Consider the following 19,057-nt stretch of genomic DNA (forward strand, 5'->3'; position numbering starts at 1 on the left):
GTAAGTATACACACACACACTTTTTTACTGTAATATAATCATTATCCTGGTGCGTACGATAATTTTGACCCATATACGCAAATATACTATAATTTTACGGGCCTGATACGATAGCTGCCTGGCCTCAGGTTGCTAGCACTGGCGTCATCTAAGTTATCAATGTGTTACGCGTCAGCCCTCAATTTCGGTGCGTACAAAGTGGAAAAAAGAACATTATTAATGGGTGTCTAAAATAGATGCTTCTTTAATTGGATATTGCGATTCAGACAGTATGCCAGGAAAAATGACCCAAGACTGAAGAGATCCTCGTAAGAACGTCTTTATAAATTAGACCAGTTTTATACAGGACATGGTTTAGTCTAAAACTCGACTTAAGTCAACTGAAGAAGATCATATTGTGACAAACTTTCAAATCCGACAAAAGGCATTTTCGGTAGGGAAAATAATTTTGGAGAGTGAACGACGGAGTTTCCACTTCAAATCCGCCAGCATTTCTTTCACAGAAACGTTATAATAAACGTTCCTAGCTTTGAGCATCAGAAATTTAACGTAAAATGGGACTATTCACTATTTTGATTTTTGAGTCTGTTTCGACACGTTGGAGCCTAGCGTTATGGTACATCTAATGACAGTTCACACTTCACAGTTGTCATTTGTCATGTTCACATTATTTAGCTAACCATTTGCCAATAATGTCTTATGTCATACTGACTGAAACGACTTCGTGTTCGTGTAGAATTTTGGCAGAAGTAAACCTATTTTCTTTTCATCTAATAATTAATAATATGGTTTTTATTAACAGATAATGGTTTTTGATAAGTTGCCGTCGGTGATTTGTATAGCTTTATAGTATTTAAGTGAAAATTTACCTAGTTTTAAAAATGGAGGACCTCAATTTGACAGAAACCGAAATGAGATATTTCGGTGATTTGTTTTTATGTTGCGATGAAGAATCAAACGGGAAAATCCCGATTTTAAAAGCTACTGAGCTTTTCAGATCATCAAACATACATAACGATGTATTAAAACAGGTAAGTTAATTGGGTTTATGGTTGTATCATTAGAAAGAAAAGTTAGTTGTGATGATTTCAATATGTGAACCTGTGTTACAGATTCTGGACATTAGCGTAGCACCGAACAACTCTACATTGCTTAGTCATATGAATAGAAAACAGTTTTATTCAGCTTTAAAACTTATAGCAGCTCATCAAACAAATAAGACCTTGAAACCAGAAATTTTGATAACACCACTTGATCTGCCTCTTCCAAGGTTTACATGGACACTGAATTCGGATACAAACTCCGATTTGATACAACTGTCAAACTCGCCAAAAGAGCAACATATTGTTAAACGAGAGCGAAGCTATCCTGAACGGCCTCTAGGAGCTTATGAGCCAATAACTGTTTCATCCAACTTGTCTGATAGTGATGTTAATCCAACTCTGACACATGATGCCACAGAAGTATTGAGTACGGATTCAGAAATTGAATCGGAGACCATGTCACAAAGATCAGGATCTATTGGAGTAAGTTTTCTTGATATAATATAGAATATTTTCAGAGAAATTTGTTTTTTTTGTAATGTAGATGTATTTGCCTTCCATGTCATACATTCCTGCTTAACCATGAACATTTTTTATGGCAACATATCTGTTTTTATTACTATGCCATCTGTGCTATTATTCTCATTGGTTATTTATTAATTTAAAGGTGTCTAATTGTCTATAGGATAATTATCACCTGCATGTTATATGTTGCCAATATTTGGAATAGTCTAATATGTTGGCAGTTGTTTGTTTTTACTTAAGTTTGAGTTACTTATTGTCCTGTCAAAATGTGTATTTATTTTTGTTGTTTTTAATTCTGAAGTTGTTGTTTTATTCTTGTTTTCTAGGTCCTAGAGAAAGCCTATGTCAGTGGACAAGCTAGATATATTGTTAAAAAATAGAGGAAATAAAAAAATAAACATGTTACTACATAACTAATAATCTAGAAATAAAGGCTATCTTTATCGAATATGTTGGCATAAGATTAAATCATTAAAATTCTAAGACAGCATTAGTACATCTATTATAATGTAGCATTAGAACTGCTACCATTTGTCTGGGCATGGATTGCTGCTACACCTATTTCGAGTATAAAACAGTGCTCCATGTTTTCTGTTTTGTTCAGGATTTAAGGGACTAATTACGGAACTTTAGCTTTGAGTCCCAAGTTAGACGACAAAGTTTGATCTAACTTTGTTATTTTATTTTGTTAAGCCCATTAGCTATTTTCTTATGATATAAGACATATTGGTTCAGTTAAGAGGTGACAGAGTTTCTTTCTTCTGTATTTCTATAAAATAAATTATATCACATAATAACATAACATAATTCTGAAAATCTTATACAGTTGCACTTCTTTAGGTTGAACTATGATAAGTCCACAACTATATATATGACATATTTATTGAAATATATATGTCCTTCCCTTTCTTTGAAGCCTTGAAACCTACATAACTCAAGATCCTCTATATATGTCAGTTTATTTTATTTATTTATTAGGTTTATTTACAATCACTTACAATAATACACACATATATAAAAAGTAGAACTAAAAACTAGGAACTAAATAATATATTATTATTATTTCAAAGATTTTTTTTTAAATTAATAAATGAGGTATACACAGTTACATAAATTTTCCAATTATAACAATATTAAAGATTACCAATGATGCTGCGAATGGTCTTGTGGAATTTGGCTAAGGAATCAGCAAATATGTAGAATAGAATAGAATAAAAATTTATTGATAATAAAAACCACCACCATACAATTATTAAAATGATACAAACCAAAATAAGTAATAATTTCTTAGAACTAACAAATAAAACAAATTAAATAATACAATTTATAGCTTAAAACGAGAAAGGTACTGTGCGGCAGTGAATGTCACCAAATGAAGCTAACTCAGTAAAAAGCTGCAATGGTGTGGTGCCAATGTAGCACTGGTTTTCAGTAGCCCCAACATTATTGAGTCTGGGAGTAGCAGCGACTAGTAATTTTTAAATTATAATTATGAATATAAGTCTATGAATATAAATAAATAAATGCAGTATAGATCTAATTTTTGAATTTAACTCTTAAAAAAAAATATATATATGTCAATATTAGCTATGCTATAAGAATTTAAAATTTTACATAATCGTGGGACTGGATGGAGATTAATCAGACATTCCTAACAATGGGTTGTTAGGTTTCTTTGTTTTAGTGCAGCTTTTTCCTCGACAAAAGATTCAATAATTTCAAAGTATAGTAAGATAAAACTATAAAACATTATTTTGAGTTTCTCCTACTTCAGACCTCTAGAGAAACTCCATGAGAGTAATTTCCATTCTCTGCAGCTACAACCTGTTGTCACTTAGACTCCTCTACTAACTCCCACCGTTTAAGTTGGTCTTCCACTATCCATTATTCCAAGCTATTCAGTCTTCCAATGTGCTTCTGATACATAGATTGTACTTTAAGTATGAAAATAGTGTCATGGCCAATTTAAACCGTTTAATATCAAATTAAAAAAACATTCAAAGAATAAAATTCATTTAACTATTGTTATCTGCAATCCTTATCATTTTGCTTACATTATTACATTGTTGTAATGAAGTCAAGTATTTATTTTTGCTTCAAGAACATTTTCAATGAATACATTGTATCAGTCACAATTTTTTGGAAGGTTATTATTTATAATTTTTGATTACTTTGACTGTTATATTTAATTTTGCTGCAAATTGCCACAAATGACTCCTCACGGTTATGCTTCAAATTTGACTTGTGAGATCATCAGAAATGAGGAGATCCCAAGAAGAACCAAATACACATAGCCCAGATATTTGTGAAACTGAAATAGCAGTGGTCAGGCCACATAGCTCGACACACAGATTGCCGTTGGGGCAGTTAAGTCCTCAAATGGCGACCATTACCATAAGACATAATGTTGGTAGGCCCCCCACGACAATCTGGTCAGGATCACCTGAATAAGTTGGATGAGGACAGTGCAGCACTGATTGTCATGGCGATCTTTGGGGGAGGCTTTTGTCCAGTAGTGGACGTCTTCGGGCTGAAATGATGATGAAAGCCTTGGGTTTAACTTTTCAGTTTGTCATATTCTGTTGGCCATTCGAGCCCAATGCCAGTTGGTCACTTCACACACAAGCTCTGAATATATCTGTAGGTGAGGTAGGAGCAGCCCTATCTATTCTACCGACAACACTTTGTAAAATCAATTATAACTATCTCACATTTTTGTAATATTTTACAGAGACGAGTAAAAAGTGGTTCACCATGGAGTACAGCTAGTGAGAGTCCAACTCCGACCAACAGTGTTGCAGAGAGAGTTCACCCGGTTTGGGAGCACAGTGCTACAGGCAGGGGGGTCTGGCCTGTAAATACTACAGAAGAACATACTAGACTACTTGGTATAAACATTTCATTAGTTAATGTGTTATTAGTTATGTTCTTTTAGAGGTCACACAGTGACAATCAAACCATGGCTTGCACATTACGTTGCTAATACAAAAATATCAAGTATTATTTTTTAATTCTATCAATTACTAATTCCAACATGATAATGCACAATGTTTACAAATACATGATTGTGAAGTTTTGATGTCACATTTCAGTGTAAACTAATCCTGAATTCTCAATTTTTTTTATGGAATATCATGATAAATAGGAATATTGGATTTAATTTTATATAATATGTATACTCTCTTGCAACATCTCATTGTTATGATAAACTCAAATGGCAATGTATAACTGCTATATTGGATAGGGTTTCTATTAAATTTATTATTTCTATCAAGATGGCCAGTTACTACTTAATGGCTGGCAAAGGAAAAACATTAATATCTAAATAATTGATCAACTTTGAAAATAAACATTCACTACAAATTTATTTCCCACAATAGTTTAAAATTTTAGTTTTTATCCTCCATACTTTCTACCCAACTTCTTCCAATTTTGCTTAAATTCTAACAAGGTAATTAAAACTTAATTATGTGTATTCAAAACTAACAGAACTAACTCTTTTGTTGTCTATTCCTCACACTTGTCTATGCCCACAGACTTGTGGGGTGAGGAATAGCCAAAAATTCCGCGGTTATCTGGAAGGCGAAATTGTCAATTGCCAAATTGTCTTTAAAGGAGCTTGGCATTATAAATACAGCATAGAAATTTCGTATCATTTGACTGCGTGCAACACAGAGCTGCTCGAATTGTCGGGTATCCAGTTCTCTGTGAACAGCTAGAACACTTGGGTTTGCGTAGATACATCGTTTCATTGTGTGTCTTCTACTGAGTTTGACCGGATTTCTGCCGCCGAATTCCACCTTCGCTCGAAACGCCACAAATTAGGATGTCATCCCTACCATCTGGCATACCCGTACAGTGCGGTTTTTAAGGAAGTTTTTTCCGCTTTTTTTTATGACAATTTCTCTTTGATAGAATTTGATACAGCCTGCCCATTACAATAAGGCATATGCATGAATTTTAAAAATACTTAAATTTGACTTTTTACATCCTAAAAATTATCAAACACATCAAATTATAGATAAAAACATTCTTGTTCAATTAAAAAATAAATATTATTTCCCGGCAAGATATTTCGGCCATTCAAACGCGCCATTTTGCGCGGGGTTTCTGTGACGTCAGAGTCTATCCCAAGAATCTATATTTTACTAATAAATGTATGGCCGGTTTTTTCCAATAAACTTTTTAACCTATTTTTTTTTAACTAGAAATGCCTATACATTATTTTATAAATCACAACATGTAATTAAAATTAATACATTTCACCAGAATTGCTACAAATTTGTTTACACAAGACAAGTGCTGAGCCGACACTAATTATCACATGTAATGAAATGTCATGGACTGAATTAGTTTTATCGCGAATGTATAGGCATTTCTGGGTAAAAAAAAAAGGTTCTAAATAAGTAATCACCAACATATTATATACTAAAGTTCACCGAAACACGCTGCATCTAATGGTACAAGAATTATTCTGATCGGTTCAGTAGTTTTCGCAGTATAACCGAAGGAAAAAACCGGCCAATCATTTATTAGTACAATATAGATGCTTGGGATAGATTCTGACGTCACACTGCGCTTCAACAGCTTTTTAAGATATTATTAAAATAATAATTCTTCTACATCCCACGCTTTTTTTATAATGAAATATATAATATTTTTTATACAATTTTCAATTTAAATTTATTTTTTAGTTGAATTTTATATAAAGCGTGTTCTTTATTTTTTTTTAACTATTATTTTCAGTATATTGTTTTACAAAAAAGTCGAATAAAGTATTCTCATCTCATCTTTTATCAGTAAAATGTTCCGTTTCTGTATGTTTTCACTATTTTTTAAAAGTTATTAACAACACGATTTACTTTCCTCTGAGGAAGTAGCAACTTTTTTCGAATCGCTCACTTTGACACATAAGCTATCCAGTTTAGGTTGAAATATTACCTCATGAATGAATGAACTAAATCAGTTTGCAATTCAATTGACATCATTTTTGACATTCAATTGACATCATTGCGATTTAATCAGTTGATTTGACGTCAACCTAAATAAGATAGCTCTAATCACGTCGTGGTACGAAATAGTTCATTCGCAAAGCAGTTCATTTTAGGTTGTCATTTGAATCGCAATAAGAGTTCATGGTAGGTCCCCAGGATTCTTGATAAACCCAACAATTCTATGTGGCACTACAATCATTGCGCTCGTCGCCTTGAGACATAAGATGTTAAGTCTCATTTGCCCAGTAATTTCACTAGCTAGACCGAAATTAATCAATGCTTAGACAGAAATAGGCCAGTTGTGGTATCCATAATCTAGACGACATCCTGTGCAAAGGAGCCTCCCACGTACAGCAAAGCTGTGCAACGAGTTTCCTTGTACGGTGTTTTAAAACGATACTACATGGGTACATTCATAAAAACCGAGTATACCTTTCTAATGCCCAGGTGATTCCTTTGGTGCTGCAAGAGAATTTGGGTGGCGGTGATCACTTTCAATCAGTTTGACACTCGTTTGTTCTACTTTTCCATAAAAAAAATTGGGCTTGCTGCGTGCCTATTCTGCGTATTCTTTTGTTGGTATTGTTTTTTAACTGAAGATACAATTCAACTTTAGACCAGAATTTAATACTGTATTTTAACTAACTTGGGATCTGTTGCTTAATAATAATAGTAAATCATTTATTTTCAGGCATTTCACCAATAAATCTACAAACAATCTTAAATTACATTTCACGTAATTACAATTAAAAAGATAATTAATAAATTATAGATACATATTAATATAGTCTGATTAATTGTAATTATTGAATTACTGCAATTTCTAATGCGGGTCCATAAATAAAGCTGCTCTTTTACTTAATTGGACGTAGTTCCTGAAAAACGTTCCAAGTCACAACCATCACATTTTAAGGAATTCGTGTTTAAAGTTTAATAAATATTAGTGTATTATACATATTACATGTGGGTTGGGCTACTAAATCATGATGTCATATAAAGAATCAGTCCGTTAATGTGAATCTCGTGACCAGTTTTGTGTTCTTAACTCAATTTCATTTCACAATCAACATGATTATGGTTTGGAACGTTTTTCTGGAAATACGTACAATAACAGCATAGGAATCGTCAACCCTATTATCCGCAAACATGCCCGACGTGCTACAGCGCCACGGTAGTTTAAGCATTGCACTAATAGGGAGATATTTTTGTTATGGAATGGAGGACAAAGAGAGCGTACGGGTCACCTGGTGTTACGTGATCACCGCCGCCCGCATTCTCTTGCAACACCAGACGAATCACAAGGGCGTTGTAAGGTGTACGCGCTTTTTTTGAAGGTACCCATGTCGTATCGTCCCGGAAACACCGCACAAGGAAGCTCATTCCACAGCTTAGTAGTACGAGGAAGAAAGCTCCTTGAAAACCGCACTGTGGAGGACCGCCACACATCCAGATGGTGAGGATGATATCCTAATTTGTGGCGTGTCGTGCGAAGGTGGAATTATTTTAATTATTAAATAACGATTAGTTTGAATCGTCAAATTAATTATTGTTTGTCCAGGTACCGAAGAGGAGTCTTCAGACCGGCACTCGTCGGAGGAAGACGGTGAAGGGGAGGGGCATGACGTGTTCGCCATCACGGAAGCCCAGGCACGTCACTATGCATCTCAGTTCGCTCAGCTCCGACCCGAGAGAGGCCTGCTCTCCGGACAAACCGCTAGGTGAACGCTATGGTGTATTTAGATAATTTATATGTGTTCGGGCTCAGGAATAATATCTGGGACTGTATTAAGGTTTTCTATAGTCGCCGGTTTTGGCTCGTTAAATAAATGAATTTATGTAGGCACTTTCAATCAACCAAGAATCATGAGGAAAGAAGTAAAATGCAATCCACTAACCTTTGGACACTCCCACGTCACTCAGGTGGCGGCGGCGCAGCAGCTCCCAACGGTTCTGACTCTGGTGTTCCAGGTGAACGTCATGGTGGCGATCGCAAGCTTGCAGAGTTTATATTGTATTTACTAGACTTGATGACCACTGGTTATCACTCAGGGTAAACACGGTTTACATATGTAGTGCTATCGACCACGCCCGAGCAAAGATCAGTTGTCTCTGTCCGCTTGTCAAACCAACCGCGACTTGTGTCATCGGATAGTGGAGCAAGCAATTCTTTTTGATGTCATTTCTAATATACTAGATACTACTACCGCTTCGGAAACAAATGGCGCTCTGAGAGAGAAGAAGCGGCGCAAGAAACTCTTCCAGCATTTTTTTTGCGCTCTTTTTAATCAAATATACAATATTGTATTGTCATTGCTTTAATAAGTGTCATTAATGGTGTCATTCATACTTATTATTTGGAGCAAAGACGTTGACTAAGAGAAAAATGCTTAGTTGCTGTACCATCACTTTATTACATAACAACATATCTTCTTCACCTCCACCTCCTCTTCCTCTCCATACTGGAGGTCAGCAGTCAGCTTTTTAAACTTCTCCTTATCCATGGCTTAGTGGAATCGTTCTTGGACTTCTTGATGCCAGTCCACTCCCTTATATTTCTGAGCCAAGACTTCTTACTTCTTCCAACACATCTTTTCCCAGCAATTTTCCCCATCAATATTGTTTGCAGCAGGCGGTATCGATCGTTGCGCAGTATATGACCTAGGTACGAGATCTTACGGCAGTTTGATAGTTAATTAACTCCATGTTCTTCTGCATTCGGACAAGGACCACTGCGTTAGACACTTTGGCCGTCTAACTTATGTGGAGTATTCTATGATACGTCCACAGCTCGATGATAACATATACAGGGTGGTTTTTTTAGAAGGGTGGTGATGGCCAAGTCGGAAACTACGAGACTAAAGTCGGGAGTCATGCCCTCGATTTATAAGAAACCAATAACTGCATATTTAGTTTTTTTTGACGGAAATCGACCCGAATAATTTTTCAAAAAAAAATTATAGCCTGTATTATTGGACCAATGGACTCTGTTGCTGATAATAAAGAAATATGTTACTAAAAATTAGAGGAAATAGAAAATTTTCTGTTTTATTATTTTTACCCGGAAGAAAACTCACCTCCTATTCAAACTTTTTGTTAGAAATCTTACTTTTTTTGTTGATATTCTATCGAGGATAAATCCTGTCATGGTATCAAATGCAGTAAGGTTATTAGATTGACGTATAGACTTATGTGTTGGAGTCAACAGAAACCATTTTGAGCAACTTATTAATTAAGAAAAAGTGAGAAAAAAAAATTTGATGTAAATCTTTTCTATTTGCCTTGGCCATCCTTCTCAAAAATCCACCCTGTATATTACACATATACTATAGTTCCGTCAAAAAAAGGCCTAATTGGATTCTTGCTCGTTTACCCCTTGTTATATAAAACAATAAACGTAGACGAAAGACCTATGGTTATGCCATATTTTATTCGTTTCGCTAAAGCAGTTGTTGCAAAGATTTAACCTGAAATTAAATATAAAAATTCCTGAAGACCGGTTGAAAAAAATATGTGGTAATTTTATGATTGCCAACTATAGGTAAAGAGGTGAGGTTAACGTGGTAAGATACCTTGAACTTATGCATTTAAATGCATGAAGCCACAAGCCATCGAAAAAATAGTAGTTAATATAATAGTAGTAGTCTTAGCGGCATCACAGTTGGGCTTGTCACTATGAGATAAAAGATGTTAATTTCACTAGTTACGGCGCTGTTGAACCGAAACACAGCGCGGAGGTAAAGGGCGACGCTGTTATACCCAACTATTCGACATTATTGTGCCAAGAAGTCTTTCATTTCATTCCATTAATACAATTCCATGTTACTATTTCAGGATGTTTTTCGAGAAATCTCGCCTCTCCGTGCCCGATCTGAGAAAAATCTGGCAACTGGCTGACATCACCAAAGACGGCATGCTTACTCTGGAAGAATTTAGCATAGCAATGCATCTTATAATACTTCGGAGAAATAACATTCCAGTACCCGAAATGTTGCCAGCCTGTTTACTACCTAAAGTGGATTCGCATTTCGCCCAAAAATCTGTGACGACTGATTTAGTTGATATAGGATCCGACATGTTCAATTCTGGCACATCAGCTGATTTTAATTTCGCACCTAAACCAGAAGTGAACGATCCGTACGAAAGTAAACCTTTAAAGAAGTCGGAGGAAAGGCAACCGTCACTCAGCCCGCCGAAACCTGAACAACAAGCCAACAATAAAGAGTGGACTAAATTCGTTGATTCCCCAACGTCGAGCGTTTCGAGTCCAGGTCCAAAACCGGTCAATTTCGATTTCCATAAATCCGCGCTCGATAAAGATCCTAAAATTTTCCATCCTGTAGCACTAAGGGTTACACCAGACGGCAATACATTACCGCACGACGGCGACTTGCGGTCCAGTACCTCTCCGCGTCGCGACGAATTCTCGCATGCGTTCGAACTGACGAGCCCTAAACGTGTTCCACAACCGAACGATCAACCCAACGGTAGTGAAATAAAGTCAATTCAACGACCGCAGCCAAAGAAACCGGTGAAGAGTGCCGGAGTTCTCCCTCCTCCACCCGCCAGGGAGCCATCAGTTCACGCAGATGATGGTCCACAGTCCCTACAATATGCACCGAAAAAGGAACCTCCTCCGCCGCCTCCTCCAAGGCCACTTCGTAACCACACACGCTCTAGTTCCCTCGACTTAAATAGATTCAAAGGTGCTGCGCCTCCTCCCCAACCTCCGCCCAGAATGTCACCATCGGCGACATCTCCGCAATCCAAGCGTCTTATCAACCAGAGAAGCGAAGGTGAGCCCGCGTTTCCTCCCGACGCGTTCACGCCGCGAGAGTACGACGGGGAAGGTTTCGGTTATAACAGAGAAGACGCTCCGAAAATGCACGGCGCGTTCGAGGTGTACAGGAAGCCATCGCGAGAGTCGTCCGAATCAGACCCGGACGTCAAATCGCTGCAGGATCAGAACGCGGTGTTGCACCGTGTGTGTCGCGCCTTATGCGCCGAACTCGCGGACGTGCAGCGAGAGCGCGAGACGTTGCGGGTGCAACTCGACTCGCATTCCACACCCGTCTAGTCTTACATCTTTGCACGGCCTATCTTTTAGATCGACACTGACTTACATCCCAGTGTAACAAATTAATTATAATAATATAAGCGTCGTTATAGAAACGATCCATCTGCGCCTTATACTCGAGTAATTGACATACAAAAAACCTAATTCAAAACAACCTAAACATTGCAACTGAAAAAAAAAAGTTCGTTTGCATACTTTTCCTTTTACTAAGTGTCATGGCGACACCGTTAAGATTTGACCGGAGTGAGACTGTTGATTTGATTTTTTGTACTACTTGACTTTGAATTACAAAGATTTTGTCAAAGCCCTTGGCAAGTCGCCACGTGCCACAACAATTTAATGAATTTTTTTGTATGAGTAAAACGTGATTTGCAACGAGTTAACAAACAGTTATCTTTTTCTACAGTTTTTATTCTATGAAAATCTGTAATGAAATGTATTTTTTTCTAAATTCTGGCTTTGTAATGGAGACATCCAAATGTTTTGAGCTGTCTTTAGTATTAATTCCGCAAATATTTGTCGTAGTCTCGTGCAAGAGTTCGACGAGTCAACATGTCCTGAGAATGCCTCATGTAGAGGCGAAACACGTGTCGAATTAAGAATAAAGAATACCCAAAACATTTGCATAATTATGGATTTCCTCGAAGTAACGCCTAGTTCGTCTTAGCATTCAACATCCCGGGGAAACAATTTAGTATTTATTTTCTAAAGTATCATAGCAGACCACTAATTATTAATTAAAACTATTGCACATAATATGAGTTATGTATAAATAATAATAAATTAGTCATTCATCTATTTTAAAACCAGCCAGTTCAGAGAGATCTAGAAGTTAGGCAATATATTCTACATATGAATGAGTGTAAAGCTATTCAATGTTTTATCTCTTTTTTTCTTGATTTTATCTAAATAAGGACTGAGAGAGAAAAAACACATGATTAGATCATTAATTGAGAGCCTTATAATATTTTAATTATCCCTCATGTATAGATATTGATGTTCCATATGTTTAGGTAATCTCATATTATTCATTTATATTAAGTTTATTATTTATATCATGAGATAAAAGCTTTATAACTGTTAAATGAGCCAAAAGATTTATATTTTATTCTGTAATACTGAAAATAACGATTTTCAACTAATGTTAATTTTTGTTTTTTTTTATTGGGTGTTTTTGATATATTTGTACAATTGCTGTAGTGATGAACAGCCAACTGATCTAGAACTACCCTCGTATAAGTTTTTTTTTATTTATAATCGGATCGTCTATGGTCTGTATATTTTCAGATTATACAAAGTTTCAACTGATTGTAGGTAGATGATGTGTTGCTTTAAAAAGTTTGAGTCTGATTTAAAAACTGTATGTATGTATTTGGACTTTGTCCTGTATTTTTCTACCCTCTTTCCAAGTTTGTTGCCCTAATTATTTGCCAACAACAATTTTGTGCTGCAAATTAACTCGTTTACTTTTTTGGAATGTCAAAATGGCTATTATGGGATAGTTTGGAGATATCTTGATTGTTTGGGCTGTTCCAAAAAAGATGTCAGTACCATCTAGATCGAAATTCTGGACTGTGAAATTGTATTTATTTTAGTTTTAGGAAGAACATATTGATACCTCAGTTCATAAGGAGTCCACCTTCGCACGACACGGCACAAGTTAGGATCACCCACCATCTGGATGTGTGGCGGTCCTCCATAGTGCGGTTTTCAAGGAGCTTTCTTCCACGTTCTACAAAGCTGTGGAATGAGCTTCCTTGTGCGGTGTTTCCGGTACCTTCAAAAAAAGCTCGTACACCTCCTGTGATTCCTCTGTTGTTGCAAGAGAATGTGGGCGGCGGTGATCACTTAACACCAGGTGACCCGTATGCTCGTTTGTCCTCCTATTCCATAAAAAAAATAGTAACAACCCAGAAAAGCGTTCCAAAAGACATCGACTCGAGTTTCGCTGTTTGGAACGAGAATATTCTAGACTTATGATGAAATATTGCTACTAAACTACAGCCATTAACGACTTGTTTCTTTGTGATAATGGCGGGTTATCGTTTATAGGACAATTCCTCATACTTATCTAAAAACTTACTGAATTTCAGGCTAAGGTTACTTTAGACCCGAGGTATTGGTATCTAACAGTAGTTTGTTCGTCATCGTAGCTATTGTCAACTAAAAGAAGGTTATATAAAGTGCCTTTATCAAGTTCTTAATCTCATAAATTATTTTTTGCATTATTATGTTATTATTATTAGTTTAGTGTAATATAGATGGTAGATCACATACATAAAAATATATGTTTGCTTTGAAGTGCGTAAATTAATGTAAGCTTATTTGAAATCGTATTGCACATTTCATACATTTAAGACAAAATATGGAAAAATTCCGCCATTAAACCGGTTGCTATATGTTCTATAAACAAATATAACTAGTTCGTAATGTCAATGTTCACTCATAATACGTTAAAAAAAAGAAAAAAGAGGCTATTTATCTATTTTATCATTAACCAGAACAATCATAATCGTTTTTATTCAAAATTAAAAAATAAATCCAATTGTAATATTAAAAAAGTGGTAAACGTGTCGACAAATCTACCTCAAAAAATTATTATTAACAATTAAAGGCGAATTCAGACACCTCAAATTATTTAACCAGTATCCGGATAGTTGCTATAGAAATTATTCTAAATTCTAATTCAAATATTTTTATTCAAAATAGGATGTGACATCACTTATTGGAAGTCAAAAACTCTATTTTTTAAAAAGCGATATAATGGTAATATATTTAGAATATACTTTAGGAATCTTCAAAATTCGATATTATTGTGAAATATTTAATTTTTAAAGGCCTGGATACATAGTTCTTTAACCACAGAGTATATGCTCTGTTGTCAATTTTAGCCATGAACAATTAAGTACGTTCCGGCTGTATGTAATGAACATTGATAAAAAAATATTAAAAGTTTTTAAATATATTTAATTTTACGTATTCTATTATTTTAAAGTACTGATTAGTAGATTTTAATTGGAATGCTGTCAATACAACAAAAGGAAGCATTTATGTAAATCAAATTGAAGAGTACAACTGTATAATGTTATACTATATTGTATATTTTTTATATTTATTGATTTTATTAAGAGGTAGTGTCGCTTTTATTGCATTCCTTTTTATATTAACGCTCTGTGGAAAGTATAAAAATCTTTAAAAAAATATTTCGACTTCCCTGTACTTTATGAATGTTGTATATTATATGAATGTAAAGTGTTGTATAAATGTATTGGTATAAGTAAATTATATGCGGGATTGTTAATATTGCAGGTGATGTGACCCGTTGGGATAGCTGCGATATAATGTAAAGAATCATGATAATAGTTAGAATTCATTTTTTTAAGCTGGCAACACAATGTATAAAGTCTCCCCACACTTCCCGACTATCTAACCTATAATTTACTGCAACCGAAGCATTGTTTAATTTATTTTTGAAATATAAACCATGCACATAATATTAAATTATTACGAAATAACAATGCTTTGAGCATTGTATTTAAGTTTAATCATGTTTTTTTTTAGATGTGACAACACAAAGTAAATAAAAAAACTGGCAATTTAATTAGCTTTGGTTGCTATGGAAATTGTTTTGAAAAAAAAACATTTCCACTGTATAAAATGATTGTCTACAATATCAATGTAAATATAATAAAATGATTTGTGATTTGTAAACACGAAGCTTTCTCACACAATTTATATTTCGGTCCAATTTTTGTAATAATAATTAGTGTGTACAAATTTTCACCATTACTTTTACTGTACCTATGTGTTTTCGTATACTATACAGTAATGCATATTTTACTTATTGTATGTAGTTAAACTATGTAAAATAAATTATATGAAAAACAGGATTATCGTTTTACTTTATCTATGGAAACCTAAATAATATAAAAAAGTATTCAAACCTACATATTATAATAAAATGGCATTTTTAGAGACTGCCGATGGATGTGGAAATTTAGAATATTTAGTATAAAAAATTGAAATGTCATAATGTTTAAAAACACTCAATTTATTTTTAACACTTATTTTCAGTATTATATTAATCAAACAAATACACTATTACAACAATGCATAGTATAAACACATTGAACTTTTCACTAAATTCATTCAATTTCACTTATAAGATGCAGCACTAATGTTGCGCAATACGTCAGCTGTATAGCTACAGATATACTGCTATAGCATTTTGGTGACGCGAACTCACGTGATTTAATCCATCCAAAAAGTGTAGAACTTTATATATTCTTATTATAATTTTTTGAAATGAAACTTCTTTAGAATCGTTGTGATTTCAAACCGGATGCAACGTAAAACCGACAGGTAAGAGACACAAATACAAAAATGTGTAGGATGAAGCCGGCATAGAATGAGACAGAAATATGCATACTATTGAAGTGAAAACTTCTTTATCAACGTTGTGATTTGAAAGTCGATGAAACGAAAACGCGACAGTAAAAAGAGCAGTCACATCAATTCATAATATTTAACATGGGAGATAATGAGATAGGAAGCATAATACAATGTTTTGGTACCAGGCGATCATAGTTAAAGAAGAGATTGTCTTAAGTATGGCGCGAGTATACCTTAATATATTCTGACTCCAAGCGCACGACATATTACTACATAGACACCAGGAGAACATATTATTATATATATTAGTGGTGGTAGGAATGTCTTTCATAGAGGTTGAAATGATGTGTCATCCTATCAACACGTACCAGGAATTCATATGCAGTTTAGAGGTTCATGCACCTTGCAGGTTTCACTTCTGATATGTGTACTTTGTACGCACGCAATATTTTTATTATTTATTTATCGCGTGCGCCAGTCATGAGCATGTCGGTGACGCGAACCGATAAGATTTTCCTCTACAATAAGAGCCTAACTGCAATACTTTATAAACTTCATGATACTCATTCCAATGCTTTCCCGGTCGGTACTGCCAGAACTGCTATGTCCCTGTATTTGAAATCTGTAAAATCTTAGAAAATATTTATTTAATTTTTTTTATGGAATACCAGGACAAACTAGCGTACGGGTCACCTGGTGTTAAGTGGTCGGCTCTGGTCAATATAGCCGGAATACGTTGGATGAAGGCAGCGCAGGACCGATCGTCGTGAAGATCTTTGGAGGAGGCCTTTGTTCAGCAGTGGACGTCTTCCGGCGGGTGATGATGATGATGAATTAGTAACAATTCAAGTTTTTGAACTATCACCAGCACCGATCATCATTAAATTCTGCAGACACAGACAAGAGTTGGTAAATTTTCCCGTAATTTCTAACAGTTCCTGAGAGGCCAATATAAGGTCGGGTCCACATGGAACAAACAACGGCGAAAGAAACCTACGGAACGAAAGAGAAAGAGTATGCTCGAAGAGGTGTGTGAAAGAGGTGGGAGACCTGTACATTCACAATGTGGACTATCTAATTATCTTTTGTATATGAAACCTATCAAGCTAGGCGGGTCAAGTGGTGTGTCCAAGTTGTATTCTCATTAATATGGTGGTAGCTAATCATTTTATCAAATGTTATGATAGAGAACTAAGGATTACCCATATGAAATTTGTTTCTAATTTCTACCCAGACATTTGAGTCAACAGTTAAGTCATAGGTTCACATTTTAAAAGAGAATTTGTCACCACACCACAGCTTCATTCTCAAGACTAATAATTTTCAGTGTCAATTAATATACCACAGTTGCTATTGGTATCCAGACAAATGTTGACAGAGAAACCTTTTATAGTACACTCGGTTATAAAACCGAGACCGACAAATAATTGTCTGCTATTATAGGAATACAATGGGTTGCATTTTGACAGGAAATCATTAAAAATGAGTATCCAATAACTTAAATATGAGTATGAAATAATGAGTTAAGCAATAGTTTGGTATTTAAACATATTAAGCAATATAATTCGAAAGTAAAGAGTCCAAGTCATAAGTATATAAGTTAAACAGAAACGGACTAACTCTCCGTATATTTTTCTGATTCTTTTGATAAAATATTGTTAGTGCATACTGTAATAAAATTTATCGCGATGGAGACCATCTCAACCCCCGAAGCCCGTAAGTCAGACGGCTCGTTCATATACATACCTACTTATTATGAAACTTAAAATGAAACTTAAAATCTTATTCATGCCTAGACTCTAACTATATACATTCAAAAACAAATATGTATTTTATATCAAAATAGGATGTGAAAATAGGACATCACTTATTGAAAGTCAAAAAACTACCACCCATTCCAAAATGAATGCCTCAGGCCTGAGAAAAATGGGCGCAAAAAACTCAGCGGGCTTTTTTTTTCATCAAAAATATGTTTTACAATTAAAGTAACATTTACAAAGTAACATTGTACAATTAAACTTATTATTTAATAGCCTGAGGGCGGTCACTCTATTCCCAATCTGTGGTATCATTAAGAAAGTCATTTATGGTAGGTATAGTACCTTTACCACACAAACGTTTTTTAACAATTCTTTTGAATAACGTAATACTTTTGTTTTGAACATTTTCTGGGATCCTGTTCTAAAAGCATATACATCGCCCCACAAAAGACTTGCTAACTCGACTTAGCCGAGTAGTAGGTAAGTAGTAGTGCCTATGAACATACATTACATTATCAAGAATATATTAAGAAGCAGCAGTTAAGATGTTAATTTCTTTGAATTTTGCTCTCAATGATTCCTTAGGGGCTAGGTTATAAATAGCGCGAATAGGCCTCTTCTGCAGCACAAATATTGTATTAATATCGGCAGCACTGCCCCACAGCAATATACCATAGGACATAAAACTATGGAAGTAACTAAAGTATACAAGTCTCGTCTTATCTATGTCAGTTAATTGTCTAATCTTTTTAACCGCGTATGCTGCAGAACTAAGTCTGTTCGCCAATCCTTCAATATGGGGGTATGGGGTCCCCATTGTAATTTGGAATCCAGAGTAATGCCAAGAAATTTAGCAGATTCCACCGGTTTTATCACCTCTCCGTTTAATAAAACACTTGCATCAACATTTTTGACATTTGGTACGGTAAATTTTATATATTTCGTTTTTTTGCTATTTAACAATAGGTTATTAGCGCTAAACCAGTACACGATTTCAGGTAGAATATTGTTCACTTCGTCATACATAGCTTAGTTTCTTTTCACTTTGAAAATCAGTGAAGTGTCGTTCGCAAACAATACTACCTTATGTTTTTTCTCTATAAGATTAGGAAGATCATTTATATAGATAAGGAAGAGGAACGGTCCGAGAATTGTCCTTGTGGTACCCCCATACTGAGAGGAGTCCCAGGAGATCTCCTGCCATTCACGTCAACCTTCTGAAATCTATTGTTTAGATATGAAATCAGAAGATCGAGCGCAGTTCCCTTT

General features: G+C 35.0%; 1 protein-coding gene across 1 annotated transcript; it reads left to right on the plus strand.

Annotated features, from left to right (window-relative positions):
- The first annotated feature begins 713 nt into the window (after positions 1-713).
- Positions 714-15,524, plus strand: LOC126965950 (ralBP1-associated Eps domain-containing protein 1). The gene is made up of 5 exons (XM_050809771.1): positions 714-1,031; positions 1,113-1,526; positions 4,300-4,456; positions 8,121-8,280; positions 10,394-15,524. The coding sequence occupies exons 1-5, from the start codon at positions 882-884 to the stop codon at positions 11,634-11,636; spliced, it is 2,124 nt and encodes a 707-aa protein (XP_050665728.1). The 5' UTR covers positions 714-881; the 3' UTR covers positions 11,637-15,524.
- Positions 15,525-19,057: the final 3,533 nt, after the last annotated feature.

This window comes from Leptidea sinapis, chromosome 9, assembly GCF_905404315.1.
Source record: "Leptidea sinapis chromosome 9, ilLepSina1.1, whole genome shotgun sequence".
NCBI classification, from domain to species: domain Eukaryota; kingdom Metazoa; phylum Arthropoda; class Insecta; order Lepidoptera; family Pieridae; genus Leptidea; species Leptidea sinapis.

What these genes read in the sequence shown, in the direction of transcription:
- LOC126965950 (XM_050809771.1), top strand. Translation starts at nt 882, where the DNA reads ATGGAGGACCTCAATTTGACAGAAACCGAAATGAGATATTTCGGTGAT. An exon ending in ATAACGATGTATTAAAACAG is followed by an intron (nt 1,032 to 1,112) that starts GTAAGTTAATTG and finishes CCTGTGTTACAG; the next exon opens with ATTCTGGACATTAGCGTAGC. An exon ending in AGAACATACTAGACTACTTG is followed by an intron (nt 4,457 to 8,120) that starts GTATAAACATTT and finishes TTGTTTGTCCAG; the next exon opens with GTACCGAAGAGGAGTCTTCA.